The following is a 16,230-nucleotide window of genomic DNA, read 5'->3' as shown; positions in this document are numbered from 1 at the left end:
TAAATGAAGGATGTATGCTGGGTGAGCAAATGTAAGTGACTTTCACTACTGAGGCTTTGCTAAAGTACTTTTAGACTTTAAATGTTTACCTGATTGTAATTTGCAGACATGTTGCTCAGTGTAATTTCTGCTTGGACATCTCTCTAAATATAGTCTACTTGAACTTAGCAACCATATCTATCCTCTTTTATGCTCTTTTCTGTGTTACAATACTTCCCTTACTTGTGAAGTCTAAAAAGAACATTTTTTAAACCCCTTGACACTAAATTACTAGAATGGATTCAAGTTCTATCAGTGAGATACAACTCCATGATGTTTGAAAGGCAGAAGCCAGGGAGTGGGAGACAGTAGCACAGAGACAGTTTATGTATTTACTTACTTTCCTATAGCAATAGCAACTCCAGAAACTGTCAAGTATTAGTTTTTCTAGGGGCTGAAATGTACGTTGCGCTGCCTAGTGACCAACTTCATGGCTAGAGGCAACTGAGACATCAGCCAGATTTTCCGGCTGTTCCCTGATCTTGGGACGACATCTGCTGAGGCCTGACCCTGAACCTAGCAGCAGACCACAACCTCCATTCTACTAGTCTTGCAATAATTTTGTGGAGACCTAATTCTCTCTATCAAAGCCCTTTCTAATAGAGATACCTGAAGTCGTTTTTGTTTCCTGCATTGAATCCTAAACGATAAAGGTATCAAAAAGCCTTTTCAATATCACTACCAATATAAACTCGGAGCTTCACTGGACATTCTTCCAGAGCAATGACATTGATCACAATATTATGTTTCCTTTTCTTGCCCAGGTGGCAGAATTTTGTTGAGTTGCTGAGCAGAGCTTCTTCTGATTTGTCTGATTTGCCTACAGGTGAGTTCCATTATTTTATTGCTCCTGAGAGACCTCCCATTTCCCAAAGCTATTGTTGACTATGCTGCTTAGCTTGAGTGGTTTGCTTGTTGGATTTTATCTCATTCCTCCCAGAAAGTTAAATGGATCACTGGCTATTCTTTTAGGCCAGTTGGACCATAAAAGGTATAATTCTCCAAGTTTTATTTTATCATGAGGCATTCTCTAACAGTAGCCCTTTAAGATGAACACAACACATTTATAGAAAAAGTTAGTATTATTTATTTAGATCTAGGTATCCTGCAACTACATATTTATTCTACTGACATCTCAACAAAAAGGATTCCCAACAGGCATATAGTATATGTTTAGTCCAGAAATTTTTTTGTAAATGTTTTTAAAAATGAAAACAATGAAAAGATCCTTCAGGGGCCACTTAATTAAATTATGGTACAACCAATTGATAAAACTGTGCAGTTCTGAAATAACATGGCTGGGCTGCTACAGGAAGATTTCCAAGACATATTATTAAGTGAAATTTTAAAGATGAGTTGGGCAAAATATTTAGCAATTAGCAAGTTTTAAATATGACAGGTGAAAAAATATGCATTGATATTAATCTGCTGTTGTAGTTTTTCTATTTACTACATCCATCAACCATTTACTGATTACCCTTTGATCAAAATACAAGGTATTGAGAGAGAGAATGAGAGAGAGAGAGATAGAGAAAGAGAAAGTGGTGGGGAATAGATATATCTGTATTTAAGTAGAAAAACAGAAACCTTACTAGGTATTTCAAACAGAGGGAATTTATTACAGGAAATTGGTTATACAAGTACCAGAAGCCTGAAAATGCAAAAAGGGGATGGTGAATGTATCCATTTCCCATTAGCACTTAACCCACTTCTCTTCCTTTTTCATTGTGCCTCAGGCTCTCCTCTCAACAACTGCTTGAATGCGCCAAACATTCTTGCCTTGAGGTCTTGGCCTTTGCTGTACTTTTGTCCTCCAATGCTCTTTTCCTATATACTTTTATGGTTTGCTCCCTCATTTCTCCTCTGCTCCGTGTTCTATTTAAATAACACTTTTTAGAAGAGGACTTGGATAAATTTCTTATCTAAAATAGCAACTGCCATTACTTTCCACCCCCATAATTGGCTTTAGTGGTTTTTATGGCACTTACCACTACCTGACATTATTTTCTGTATCTATTTGTTTGCTCTCACTACTAGAATGCACATTCCATGAGAAGAAAAATTGTCTTGTTCACTGTCGTATAAGGTGCCTAGGACAATGCCTAGGGTTCAGTAAGCACTTGACAAATGTTTGTTGAAGGAATGAATGAGTTAGACTCACAGACTGAACCCTACCTGTCTTATGCAGGTAACTGATATTTTTATTGCCTCAGTTTCCTCATCTTTCAAATGGGGATCATTTTTGCATCACAGGATTATTCCTTCAATTATATGGGAAATGTCTGTCATTTGTAGATATTTGACACATACAAGTATTAGTCTCCTTCTCACAAAAGCTTCATTCAGTAGGCCTGATAAGGTAAGAAGCCTTTATTTAAATCAGTTGAACTCTATCTTGGTTTCACTTTAGAATCACGTAGGGAATTTTTTAAAGTACTAAGCTGGGTTCTCTCCTCCTGAGAGTCTGATTTAATTGGTCTGGTGTGATGCCTGAGCACTGGTAATTTTTAAAGCTCCCCAGGTGGATCTAACATGCAGCCAGCTCTGAAGACCACTGATTTCAAGTCATTAGTGGGGGCAGACAGGAGGGCTGGCTGTGTAACTCTCAGAATCCACTGGAAGCCCTGTAAAACCTGGCCCTTCCTACACCTGGAAATCTCTCGAAGCCAGCTTGGCTTATTTCCTCCAGTACAAATCTTCAACTGGCAGACTAGACAGATGGTTATTATTTATCCTTCCTGCTGTGTTAGAAAGAAAAAAAATGAGCTCTGCTTCAGGTTTTTCAAACAATTTTTACATATGTAAACCATTACCTTTTTATATGCTGTTAGGTATTAGAAAGGAGAAAAGGAAGCTTAAAAGAGACTGAGTAGACTAACATGTATTTTGTCCCATTAAAACTTTTAGAAGAGAAGACAGTAAAGAGCAAATGTACTGGGACAAAGTCTTAGCTCTATGTCTTATTCTAAAAGGAATAGAGCACTGAACAGTGCCCAGAAAAAATGCCTGGCACATCATAATTAATGTTAGGTCCTCTTTCCTGGGGAAACTAGATTTGCTTCAGATCCTATAATAATACCACCACCACAACAAATAATAACATCTTGTATTGAGCATCTTCCCTGTGTTAAGTATTTTATGTAGGTAATTTTTTTTTCTCCACAATATTACTGCATATTGCTGTGTTTTCACAAATGAAAGAATTAGGATCCAAAAGCTTGCAGCTAATAAAGGAAAGAATCAGGATTAGCACTCAGGTCTGTCTGACACCAAAGTTCATCTTCCTGCCCTTATGCAATATACCACTTCTAGAATCCTTTTACTGTCAAATTCTAGGATTAAGAGTAGTTTGGGGGCCGAGCCCATGGCGCACTCGGGAGAGTGCGGCGCTGGGAGTGCAGCGACGCTCCCACCGCGGGTTCGGATCCTATATAGCAATGGCCGGTGCACTCACTGGCTGAGTACTGGTCACGAAAAAGACACACACACAAAAAAAAGAGTAGTTTGGACCTTTTTTCTCCTATGATACACAAAAAGCTTTTCTTTCACATACTGGGTGAAATAAGCAAGGGCCAATGCTACTAGGTGACAATGGGTTCTGATGACATGTTAAATTTTCAACAGATCAAAAAAGAGCTGCCTGGAAGGGGCTGCCCTAGCTGGCTGCCATCATAATCTTCATTGAGTGTCTGTTAAGGTTTATCTATATAGCATCTGGGTTAGGTATGGGAGGATAAAGAAATGCAGTGGAAAATCTCTCCTCTTCAAGAATCAAAAAAGAAATTGGGAAAACAGAACTAAATATTCAGTAACTTTATTTTCCAAACTACAAATTAGTGCACATGGTCATTCATTTATACAACAAGTATGCCTTGAGTCCTTATTGAAATTGTGGGTGCTGGGGCTCCAGAGAAGATTATGAAATCACATTGTCATCTCTGTAGTAAAACTGCGGGAGAAGATTCAAAATGATTCATTGGTGCAGTGCTAAAAGTCTAACAAAAGTCTTTTAAATCTGATATGTGAATTTATTTATAAAAACATCCTTACCTAGAAAAAACTATTAGTTAACATTTATTGAACTCTTGCTAAGCTCCAGGTACTTGCTTTATACTGCTTTCTGGTCCATTTAATCCTCATGATAACCTATAGGTGTCATTATCCCCATTTTACAGAAGAGGAAACTGAGGCACAGAAAGAACAAGTAATTTGCCCGAGACCAGGCAGCTGATAAAGGAGCCAGGATTCAAACCTAAGGCATCCAGCTTCAGAGCCTATACTCTCAACCACTGTTACACTGCCTACCCTCTACCTTTTGTTTAAAATTTATTGATTGAATCATTTTATTGAAAATAAGGAGACCCAACAAATGGCATATTTGAATTATGCATGGAATATTGAAGCTGAGGCTCCCAGAAACCTCCTGCTGTGTGGTCATCACGTGGATCTGCAAAATAAATAAATAAGTCACCAAGTCAGATGGAAGGTGCTACGTGATGAATGAACAATACTTGCAATAAGCCTTGGAGGATTTCAGTGGAAGGTGTTCATGTCTTTTTCCTTTATTTTAAGGAAATTTCTTCTATTCATGAAGGCAGTAGTTTGCAGAAAGTAGTACCTGGACTGTTGAATCCCCTGGTTAGGGATGCTGTTCAAACCTCTTCCCATACAGGCCCTCTGACTATTGAAAGGAACAAGGAAGGAGGAATAGAAGGGTCATGCCTGATCCTTTGGGTACACGCCTCCATGGAGAGAGGACAGAAGTGCCTGTTTCTTAAAAGGCAGGGCCACAGGAAGAGGCCTCTTTGCACTCCCCAAGCTATCAAAGCCTTTCTGCTTCAGGGCCTTTCTACCAGCTGTCATCTCTGCTTACCTGAAACTCTCTGCTCCAGGTGCACCACCACCACCACCTTCTGGATAATTCCTATTCATCCTTCAGGTCTCCAGTTTGTGTCACTTCCTCCAAGAAGCCGTCTCTGATCTCCCACCACTCCCACCCCTGCCCCAAAATAAGTTTAAATACTTTCCTGTGCCTCCATATTTTTCTTTTGTAGCATTATGGTAGCTTATAGCTAACCAATAATTTTGAGCTAATTATTCAGCATCTGCCTCCCTGATCTGAGTTCCCCAGGATGGAAACCAGGTTTTTCTTATTCATCAGTGTGTTTTCAATACCTAACACAGTGCCAACCACACAGCAGAGCCTTGAGATTTTCTTTGCTTGTTGTATATGTTTGGATTAAATGAAGTGACCAAACTAAACCCTTCCATTTTTTTCCTTTCTTTTTCAGAGAAGAATGAAAAGGAATTCCCTGCCCTGCCAAGAGAGCCTGAAGTCCCTGAGATGTCTCAAAGCAAAACTGCACACGTGGTATGCACCTGCAGTATATACAGTTTGGGGAAGGTCTTCACATATATTTGGCCTTCTCTTCTCTGATGCTGGATGAGGCCCTCCCTGGTGGGTTTCTGATTTCCATTTAACCCCTTAATGTCAAACTGTCTTTGACTTGACTCTCTTCAAGCAGAGAAGGGAGGCAGGAGAGTTGTTAATTGGCTTCTGGCCTAGAATGTGGGTTGTTTTCTGTCCTAGCTGTTATGCAGAAACCTCTTGCCATCACTTGGTGATGGGCTTGCCACCTGCCCCAATAAATTGCACTTGTAGCATTGTGTACAGGTGTCCTTCCAAAGCAACTACCATCTAAATAAAGAGTGGTTATGAGACCTGTTTTCACATCTTAAGTCCAGCTTCCAGAAACTGAGGGTGACCTTTTCCCCGCATTTTAAAATGTAATAAATAGGCTCTCTGATTCAAAAAAAAAAAAAACCTGGCAAGCTGTTAAAATTCATTTTAATATTCCCAGCATTTAGCCAGGAGAAGTTGTAGACAGTATTAAAAAAAACAGCCTGGGTTTTTCTGTTTTTGTTTTTTTAAGTGCCCGGATTAGAACATAATTCATCTTAAAATGACGGGAGGCCTCTTCATACACTTCACATGTTGAAATATTTTAGAAAATAGTATCCATTTTGGCAAGCCTCTTGCCATGCAAGAAACAACAGCAAATGCTTTTCTCCTTGAGTGTTAAGTCTGTTGTGAAAAAGATTATAAAAAATATACTTTGCTCTTTTATTTTGCCTGTTGTTTGAAGATTTTACTGTATCTGTGCAATAATTAATTCTTCTCACATTCCTCTTTACACAGAATACATTGTATCCCTTTTTAGAAAGAGGAACTGAAGCAGAGGGTTGAAAAGCAACTTTCCCATAGTCCCAGAGAAAATCATTCATTCATTCATTCATTCACTTATTCACTCATTAAGCGAGTCTCGAGAACCTACTATATTTCACCCACTAGCTAGCCCTTGAATGTATATAAATATCTCACAGGGCCAGCATTCAGATCTCCAGTAGAGGAGATACTCAGACAAATAGACAAGTGTCCAGTGGTAAGTTCTGCCATGGGTAAAAGGATCTACAAAGGATCACCTCTTACTCAGCCTGGGACTGTCAGGAGGGCTTCCCACAAGTGGAATATGCTGGGACTCATTTGTCTATTTCACTCTGAAAACAACTTTATTTTGTACTGGGCATAGGGTTAGGATACCAAGATGAGCTAGATATAACCTGTACACACTGGTTCTAGTTTTGTGTCTGTCATCCACTGTGTGATCTTAGTAAATTGCTTGCTCTTTCTGGGCCTCAGCTTCCTTTGTTAAACAAACAGGACATGCAGCCTGGAGGTGCTTTAACATCCTTTAAAATGGGCCCTAGAGCCTAAGATAATATCACTATTGTTTCAATAATTCTTTGGTCAAAAACTTCACACTCATGACCCAGAGGTTTTCCTATCATGAAGCTGTAAGCATTGACGGAAGCCCATCCCCTGTAGATCCCACTGGCACAAAACAGAGTAGAACATCATGAAAAGTCTCAGCCAGTTACAAAGTCCTTTGCTTAGTGCAAGTCAGAAATGAAAAACAAAAGTCATTATGTCACTTTTCTCTTGAAAAGAAAAAACAAAACAAAACTGAGTATGTTTGTATCCAGCAAGACTTGGCAGATATGGCCCTATGGCACTGAGGATTTGAAACTCATCCTTCTAGCTCTCCAAAGGCAGACTGTGCAATAAATTTTGCTAGTTGTGTGGCCTCATCTCTGGCCAAGAGACTGGAGGAACTCTAGGTAGTGAATTTGCTGCCAGTGAGATGCTTGTGTTGTGTTGGTAGAAAACTCCAGAAGAGGCGCTGCAGTCAGAAAACCCTCCTGCTGAGAGTTTGGCCCCAAAAGATTCTCAAAGCTCTTTGAAGATCAGGCCAGTCTCCCAACCTTTTGTGAATCCCACCACGAAGAACAAGTCTGAAGAATGTGAGCTGTGGATAGACAGGTTCAGGAAGCTGGAGAACGCCCTCTACCTGTGTGATCTGAGTAACACAGGTGAAGTATGAATTTTAAAGCTGTCATACCTTTCTGTTTGTGCTCTCGTCTAAAAGTGGACACCTCATTTTCTTTCGTTTCTTAAACAATTCATACAATTTGTATATAAGCCATTGCCTGGCACTGTGCTGAGCACAATCAGGAAATTCAAAAATGAATCAGACACGAACCCCCCACCAGGTTGCTTACAATCTCTTCATGTCTCTGGTGTTTCCTCCACTCTGCTACCAAAGTCTAACCCACAATCCAGTCTGGTAATTCTGCTGATTAAAATACTTCAGGAACTCCCTCCTGCTAACAGGATCAAGTCCAAACTCCTTAGCAAGGCAAAATCTGGTCCCTGTCCACCTGACCAGTCCCTTCTCCTATTATTGTTATTCTCTCAGCATATCTTGTTGTAACAAATAACTTGCCTTTCCTCAAACATGCCTTGCTTTCTCTTGTGTCTCTGTGTTTTCTAACTCTAAGCCTTCCATCTGAACTGCCTGTTTCTCCTCTACCTACCTCACCCCCTACCCCACCCGCTGCCAACTCCCTATCTCATCCACCTGGCTAATTGATGCCTGAACATCCTTTATGTTTGAATTCAGACACTACTCTGAGACTCTCCAGGCAGATCTAGGCCAACCTTCATCTGGTCTCTCGGGATTCTTTAACATCCATAATCATATTTTATATATTGTGTTTTTTATTTGGGGATTTATTACTATCTCACCAGTATACTATATTCCTTCTTTTTTTGTCCCTGGTACCTTACAGAATTCTATTCAACATTTTTTTGAGGGAATAAACAAGTGAACAAATGTGCATAAATAACTAAATCCAAGATAGAAGGAAATAAATGCATTAGAGTGTGCTATGCGGGCATTCAGAGAAAGGAGAACTGCTTTCTGGTGGGGTGATCAGGGAATGCTATATTAATATTAAGTTGATCATTAAAAATAAAGTGCAGTTTGGACACAAAGGAATGAAACAGAGAGCCTCTTCTGGCAAAGGTGCAAGTTAACCAAGCAAAACAGCAAGTGTGAAGCTCAGTGCAAGGAGTTCAGTTTGGATAGAATATAGGGGCTATTAAGAAAAATATTAAATGGTAAAAATGGAAATATACAATGGGGCCAGATATTGAAAGGTTTTAAATGCCAAACCAGGGAACTTGGTCTTAGTTCAAAGACAGTGAGTAGCACTGAGAGTTTCTAAGCAGAAGAATGATATGACAGAGTTGTACCTCAGAAGGATCCTTGATGACTATGTGCAGAGTGAGGGAGAATGTGAAATAAGGGAAAGTGGGAAGGAAGCTGTTGCAATGACCAAGTGAGAGAGAATTAAGTCCAGAACTACATCAGAGACCTGGAGGATGGGGAAGAGGGAGCAGATACCAAAGCACATGGATTGAAACTTTCATACTTATTTACATAGTGTGGTTCATAAAGAGTTAGCGTACAGGTGAGTACTCTCTAGAAGTAATCATCTAACAATAGCAATGTCTGACTCTTCAGTCTCTTTGTGTGTCTTTGTTTTTCTTTTTGCTTTATTTTTGTTTTGTTCTATTTTGAATTTCCAAAGCAATTTAATTCTATACCACATGAAGTATAACTACCCTACAATAACCACGGACTTTTAATACTTATAATGAAGAGAGGGGAAAAAAAGCCCTAAAATCTTTAAGTGAGAGATTCATCTAGCTGAATTATAAGGTTATTTATTAAAAATCTGTTACAAGCCTAGCACTGTGTTACAGGCTGGACCAGGAGGAAAACTAGAAAGGCTGAGACATGATCTGGCCTCAAGGAGCTTATTTTAGGTAAGATTCAGAGACTGGCAACAGTCTAATACCAGTAAAAAATAAAAAATAAATAAATAAGACAGTGTATAGTAAAGTACTATAATCGAAGGCACAAATGAGAGTTAAAGAGTCAAAAGGAGTAAGAGAAGAGATGAGAGGAATCTCGTCATCTATGGTGAGCGGGGGTACGCAGAGAGCGCTGCAGGGGAAGAGAGAGTTTGAGCTGAGACTGGACGTGATGTAGACTTTGGACTGGGACAGGGAATTTCGAGTTTGAAACTATCTTCCGAAAAGGTGAGGAGCTGGGAATGAGTATGAGGGGGAAGAGAATGAGCAAGACAGGACCGGAGGTTCCCGCTGGATTGCATGGTAAGGTCGAGACCCTGCTGTGAATCCCGAGGGCTAGCATGAGGCTCCATTCTCTACCCAGTATCCACCAGAGGTCCAACCACAGGCGAACATAATGAAAGCAGAGATGGATTATTTCGGATGATACTGGATAGAAGGGAGATGAAAGGTTTACTGAAGCAACCCCGAATCTAGGTGTTCACACCAGGGCTATGAGAGTTGCGATGGGATTACAAACACAAACAAAAAGCAAAACAAAACAAAACAGCATAAATAGAAAAGGCATTTCTAAAGAAACAAACGCTGAGCTGTGGCGATGGATGATGGATCATAAGCTTAGTTGCTAAGAGACTCCCCAAAGGCTAGGACCTTTCTCATACTTCTGAACTGTTCTGAGGAAAAAACCAAGTTTTGTTGACTTTGGAGGCAGATTTTGACAGATTTGAAATGCCTTTCTCATGGCCTCTTCACTATTTATGCCTGTTTTCTCTGTTTCTATGAAATTCATTCGTTCCTCAACAGCCAAGGAATGTGTCAGCCAGATCTGGGAACATCTGCAACTGTCTTTAATAAGGAAAGAGGATTAACTGAGGTCATTTGGTTGGTTTATTAACCACAGGATTTAGCAGACCACCATGGATGGCCCCATCCTAGAGGCTAAGCAGATGATACCTATTTTGCCCATGGATGAATCACTCTTTATTATGTGCAGGGAAATATGTAGGCCAGGGTGTTCTTCATCCAGGATGCGGGCAGACCATCCATCATCCAATCAGTGTTTCTGGGAACCTAACTGTGCTTATTCTCTAACGGGGGATGTCAAGAAAACAGCTTTGAGGAGAAGGAATAAGGAATGACTATGAATAACTGGTCATGTTTTCTAAAAAAAAGAAAGAAGTGTAGTTGAGATCAATGTCTGTGTGAGTGGCAGATTTGGAATTTGCCCAGTGAGCTAAAGGCTAGATGAAAATATTTCAGAGTTCAAAGAGGCAGAATGCAAGAACAGCCTTAAAGGACATTCTCTGCATGGGCCTGAGCTTTACATACACCGAATCACTAAATCCTCACATCAACCACATGCAGAAGGGTCGCATCCTTAAATATATCCTCAATTACAGAGCAGAAGCCAAGCCCAGAGTGATCACATAATAGCCAGTAGGAAATTGAGCCGTAATTCAAACCCAGCTCTTATTGACTTCCATCTACACCAGACTCCCATGACAAACTAGAAGGAGCATGAGGTTTTGTTTGTATGGTTGGTTTTTATCAGGAGATTTAGATTCAAGTCCAGACTTCACCAATTACTGAGCCCTGAAAACCAGTTACGTTCTCTGAGTCTGTTTTCTTATCTACAAAATGGCACTAATAAAACATACCTCCCAGATTTGAGAAAGGATCAAATAAGATAAGAGATTTTAAAGTTCTTTGTAAACTATAAAGTAAAGGGGATGGTAAAGAGGTTATTATTATTATTTCTTTCATTTTGATTCTGGCTGGAAAAGGACAGGCTTTCCAATACTAAGATGGATATGAGGGTTATTTTATGCAGCTTTTCTGGGCAGCCCTTACTGACAGAGTAAATTGAACAGATACAAATTTTAATAAGTGGACTTTTGTTTGACACTAGGAATCCTGTACCAATGGTAAAACTTAGAAGACCGAAAATACTCCCCTAGTGGTGATGTATTTTTTAATGTTACTTTTAATTTTTAATTAAAATATGAACTACATATTATATATTTTAATAATTTCTTATTATTAAAATACATTTTAAGTATTTTAAATAATGCTGGTAATATAATTATTATAATTATCTCATAGTAATTCTTGGCATTAGTGAGTGCTTACTAGTACTGAACACTGTGCCAGGCACCTATTATTTTATTGATTTTCACACAGTTTAATTGTCCCTATTTTAAAGTTGAGGAAACTGAGGCCCAAAAAGTTAAAGTAACTTCCCCAAGATCTTACCGTCAGAAACTTATTCCAAAGCCCATGACTTATATTTCTAGGATCAGCTATGGAGAAATGTCTAGAGGAAGCAAATCGTTGAATTCAGAGAAATTCAAAGATGCAGTTGGCCAATTTGAAGAATGAGACTTATATAGAAGAAAGGACTGACATTCTAATAGGAGAGATAGACAATAAACAAACCAGAATATAACAGACAATAAACAATGGAATGGAATATATCACATTAAGACTCCATATGTCTGTAGTCCACTGTTAAAGAATATCCATTAGAGAGCAGTGTGGAGGGGGACATCATGTTCGACAGTTCTAGCACATTTAAATGCAAACAGCACTTGGTAGCTTTTATGAGAGGACAGGTATCCACCACTGTCCAACTCTAATGGACTAGTAGTGACTTTCTACAAAATAACCATGGCGGTACCTCTGGATTCTCTGAGAAAGAATTTCACAATCATTCTGAAGTCTGCACAGGAAAAGGAGAGAAGAGCCACATGCGAGGGATGTATCTTTCTTCCCTGTAAAAGCTTTTCGTTGACACCTGTAGCAATTTTAAGTAACCCAGTTACTTAAAATTTTCTTCTATTCTAATAAAGCTTGCTATTAATATCACATCTTCACAATTCAAGGAATGTATGTGGGAAACAACAGGACCCTACTTGAAGCAATCTCTTTCTCCTCGTTCCATAATGTAATATGGTGGTTAACCGTGAGCAACCTTGGGCGAGTGACTTACCATCTTTAGATTTCTCCCACATCTCTCAGTTTCTCCATCTGTAAAATGAGTTGTCATGAGGACTAAATGAATTAATATTGGTAAAATGCTTGGAGCAGTGCCTGAGATATAGTAAATTTTATAAATATATATCAATCATTATTATTATTGTACTCTCATTAATTTTCTGCATAATTTATCTCGCCAATGGATCAGGGAGTTTCCGGAGGTAACAGATCACTTCTCTTAATCCTCCGTATTCCCAAGACCAGTATCTGACACAGAAAGCATATTGACATTGGTATTGACACACGCATATAATGCATGGGAACCAGAGCATGTCCTATGGTGATAAGCATCACCATCTCTGTTACATAGGTTCAGACTCTGAGGAAAAGAAATTAGATGATTTACCTGTGATCACACAGCAAGCTGAAGAGAGTCACAGTAAAAACTCATACATTTCCAGAAATGCATTTTAAAAAGAGGTGTTTAAAACCCTGCATGTTAGGGCCGGCCTGTGGCTCACTCGGGAGAGTGCGGTGCTGATAACACCAAGGCCACGGGTTCGGATCCTATATAGGGATGGCCGGTTCGCTCACTGGCTGAGCGTGGTGCTGACAACACCAAGTCAAGGGTTAAGATCCCCTTACCGGTCATCTTTAAAAAAAAAACAAAAACAAAACAAAACAAAAAACCCTGCATGTTTAGGAACATGTTTGAATACTTCAACAAGATCAAAAGAATTAATAAGAATTACTATTAAGAACTATTAAGAATTACTTTCAGCAGGTATCTCACCTGTTTCAAAAATTGGCCTTAAAAGTTTTATAGCTACAAAGAACAAGCTTGAATTGCCTTAGAATTTATCTATGGATTTTATCGGACCACATCTCCTCTTTCCTCAAAAATCACTCTAAGATTCCTGTTGAAATCTATGGTGCATACCCAGGACTAAATATTTTTTAAGGTGTCACTTGATTTATAAGAAGCTTCAAAATATTAGCATTTAGGGTCTACCTGGAAGTCATTCAAGCCAATATATATTTTTCTCTGTTTTCCCCTTCCTCTTTAAAAAACCTTCCCTCCACCCAACCCAATCACAGGAGTCCTGCAGAAGGAACGAGCCAGACGCCTCATTCACAACTACAATCTCATTTACAACCTGTCCCTGAGCCCTCGGAAAATCGACCAGGCCTTGCGGAGATTCCGTTCTGGAGAAAATGTGCTCTTGGAGCCAGCGCTGCAGTACTTAAAGGAGCTATGATAACAAGCCCATATTGTGAGAACAGATGTTTCCCTTATCTCCCTTTTTACCCGGACATGTGTTTCTCCCCAGCCTGAGTGTAGCAGTGAGGCATTGTTGGAGTTGAGGCCGGTGCAGCTATTGCAGTTGCTTTGGACTTGGACTTAGTTTCACACTTGCTCGCAAGCAGCTCAGAGTGATCAGAGAAAACAAGATTTTCTCTCTTGATGTGGCAAGAACCCAGTTACTTAGAATTTTCTTCAATTCTAATAAAGCTTATTATTCATGTCACTTGTTCGATTCTTCTTTCTACATTGCTAATCAAACTGTGTTCTTGCAAATTCCACAATTTCATATAGTAAGAAACATGCTAGATGTTCTCAACCTCTGAAAGTGCCTGGCACATAGTAGACCTAAATACATTGTTTTTGGATAGGTAAATCAGCCCTTACCCTAATCACTATACTAGGAAGGAGTTCCATATTATAAGAAAAATAAAAGTATTAACAATATATTATCTTAGTACTGAGCAGTACAAGAGCAATTCCAAGTGAGGTTTTCTGAACAAGTCCAATGTTTTCTTCAGTACAAAACTAGAAAATGTTACACGGTCTCCAGGTGTATATATATATATATTTTTGGCGACAGGTAAGGGGATCAGAACCATTGGCTTGGCGTCGCCCTCACCGCGCTCAGCCAGTGAGCACACCGGCCATCCCTATATAGGACCCGAACCTGCGGCCTCGGCGCTCCCACCGCCGCACTCTCCCGAGTAAGCGACGGGTTCAGCCCTCCAGGGATATTTTCCAAGAGCCCTGGATATAAGTTTCGAGGAAGGACTCCTGGGGACAAAGGATTCTGGGAATAGTTAACACCCTCTCTTCTTTCTGGGCAGGACAACCAGGTGAAACTTTCCACAGTTCCCAGAGTTTTGCTACTTTAACATTCCCCCCAGCCCTGCACCTCCCATACAACACACAGTTACACACACATCACACCACATGGGTAGTACACGCTTATTGTAGGAACACTGGCCTGGGGCTTCAGAGACAGGTGTTCTCAGTACCATCAGGATCACTGGGTGACCTGGATTCTGATTTTCAAATCTATGTGCGAGACAGGATGAACAAGTTAGGTCAAGGGGAAAAACAAACAGAAAGGCCTCTGAGCATCCCCTGTGATCCATTTTATATAGTGGTGTGTCCTATGAAAACTTATGAACAAAACCTCAAGAACAAAACCATTTGGATCCACTTAAATAAATGCTCTCTAAGAGTCTTCTACTCTACCTGCTTTCATTTTTATAATCCTTGAATTGCTCCCAAAAATGCCTCTTGAGGCAGACTGATCACTTCCCTACTTTCAGAACCCTTGGACTTGCTAGCTGCCTTTTAGGTCACAGGAGTAAGCAAACAGACATGGTTTTCTCATTCTACCAAAATACCAAGTGAGAAAAACTAGAATATTAAGTCAAACAATTTAATACGCACTGGGCAATGACTGTGTGCCAGGAACTTGACGTATTTTGTTTCATCCAACTCCGAAAACTCAATAAGACAGGTTTTACAGCTCCATTTCACAGATGAGGAAACAGAGGCTCAGAGAAGTGAAGGGTAAGAAAGCTGTTGGTTTCCAGGTAATAATTTGCCAGAGGGATACTGCTTCCTGGGAAGCACTGGTCAAATGAGACCTAAGAAGGCCCCATATACCTTTCATCTCTGTAGGGAAGTGGGTGGGAGAGGCAGTTGGGCTAAAGGAAGACCCCAAACATGTTAGAGATATTAGTTAGGGATATTAGACTCAACCATAAGGTCCTGAACAGCAATGATTTTACCTTGCCCAATTCTTTATAGCCAGCATCTGCTATAGTCCCTGATACATAGCTTCAGCACTACCAAGATACACCAATGCAGAGGACTCCATTTACACAGAATGCAGCATGAAAGGTGCCCCCGCAGCTGTGGGACTACAGGTCAAGCATAACCTGGCTGCTATGGTGTTGGCTGAATGAATACTTTTGTAAGTGGGGTAACCACAGCCAGATCTGGATCCACAGTCACCACCATTACCAGCACCACCCATATTTCTGGAGAGTAGAAAAAGAATAGGCTTTAAAAACAGCCAAAATCCAGCTCTTGCACGTAGTGGGTGCCTTGGCTAGTTGCTAATCTCCCTGAGCTTTGGTTCCTTCACTTATAAAATGGGAGTGAGTGTACCTATTCTCAGGACTGCTATAAACAGCAAAAGCAATGCCACTTGGACATTTCCTTGCAGTTAGTGAAGATGTACCTCTCTTATGTCCCTTCCATTAGCTGCTGAGCATTCAAGAAGCTTTAAAAAGAAACCTTTGAACAACGGCCTTTGTGAAATGACAAAGGGAGGTCAAGCCACTACTACAGCAAAAACAGGGTATATCTGCCTTCCAGACCCAAGCGACACTTGCTCCTGAATCATCTCCTGTCTGGAATTCTCCACTGCTTTACCCCAAGAGGGATGTGTGTGTGTGTGTGTGTGTGTGTGTGTGTGTGTGTGTGTGTGTGTGTGTGTAATAAAAAATTATTCTGACTTTTGTTAAAACAGCAGGGCAGACTTTATTTAAAACTGTCATAGTGGGTATAGGCACTACCACCATGGAGTGTTGCAGTAGGTTGCAGTAGGGGAAAGATATTGGGTTTGACTCTGAATACAACAAAGACA

At 40.1% G+C, this 16,230-nt stretch overlaps 1 protein-coding gene across 1 annotated transcript in view; it reads left to right on the top strand.

The window, feature by feature from the left end:
- C8H1orf87 (chromosome 8 C1orf87 homolog) overlaps window positions 1-13,554 on the top strand; it is a 76,391-nt gene extending 62,837 nt beyond the window's left edge. The window contains exons 8-11 of the mRNA XM_063103747.1: window positions 804-865; window positions 5,331-5,410; window positions 7,263-7,470; window positions 13,394-13,554. Of these exons, the coding sequence (XP_062959817.1) occupies window positions 804-865; window positions 5,331-5,410; window positions 7,263-7,470; window positions 13,394-13,554 (511 nt within the window). The remainder of the gene's footprint in view (window positions 1-803; window positions 866-5,330; window positions 5,411-7,262; window positions 7,471-13,393) is intronic.
- Window positions 13,555-16,230: the final 2,676 nt, after the last annotated feature.

This window comes from Cynocephalus volans, chromosome 8 (assembly GCF_027409185.1).
Source record: "Cynocephalus volans isolate mCynVol1 chromosome 8, mCynVol1.pri, whole genome shotgun sequence".
Lineage (NCBI taxonomy): Eukaryota > Metazoa > Chordata > Mammalia > Dermoptera > Cynocephalidae > Cynocephalus > Cynocephalus volans.
The sequence above is the reverse complement of the archived record's forward strand: the minus strand, read 5'-3'. Positions and strand labels throughout refer to the sequence as shown.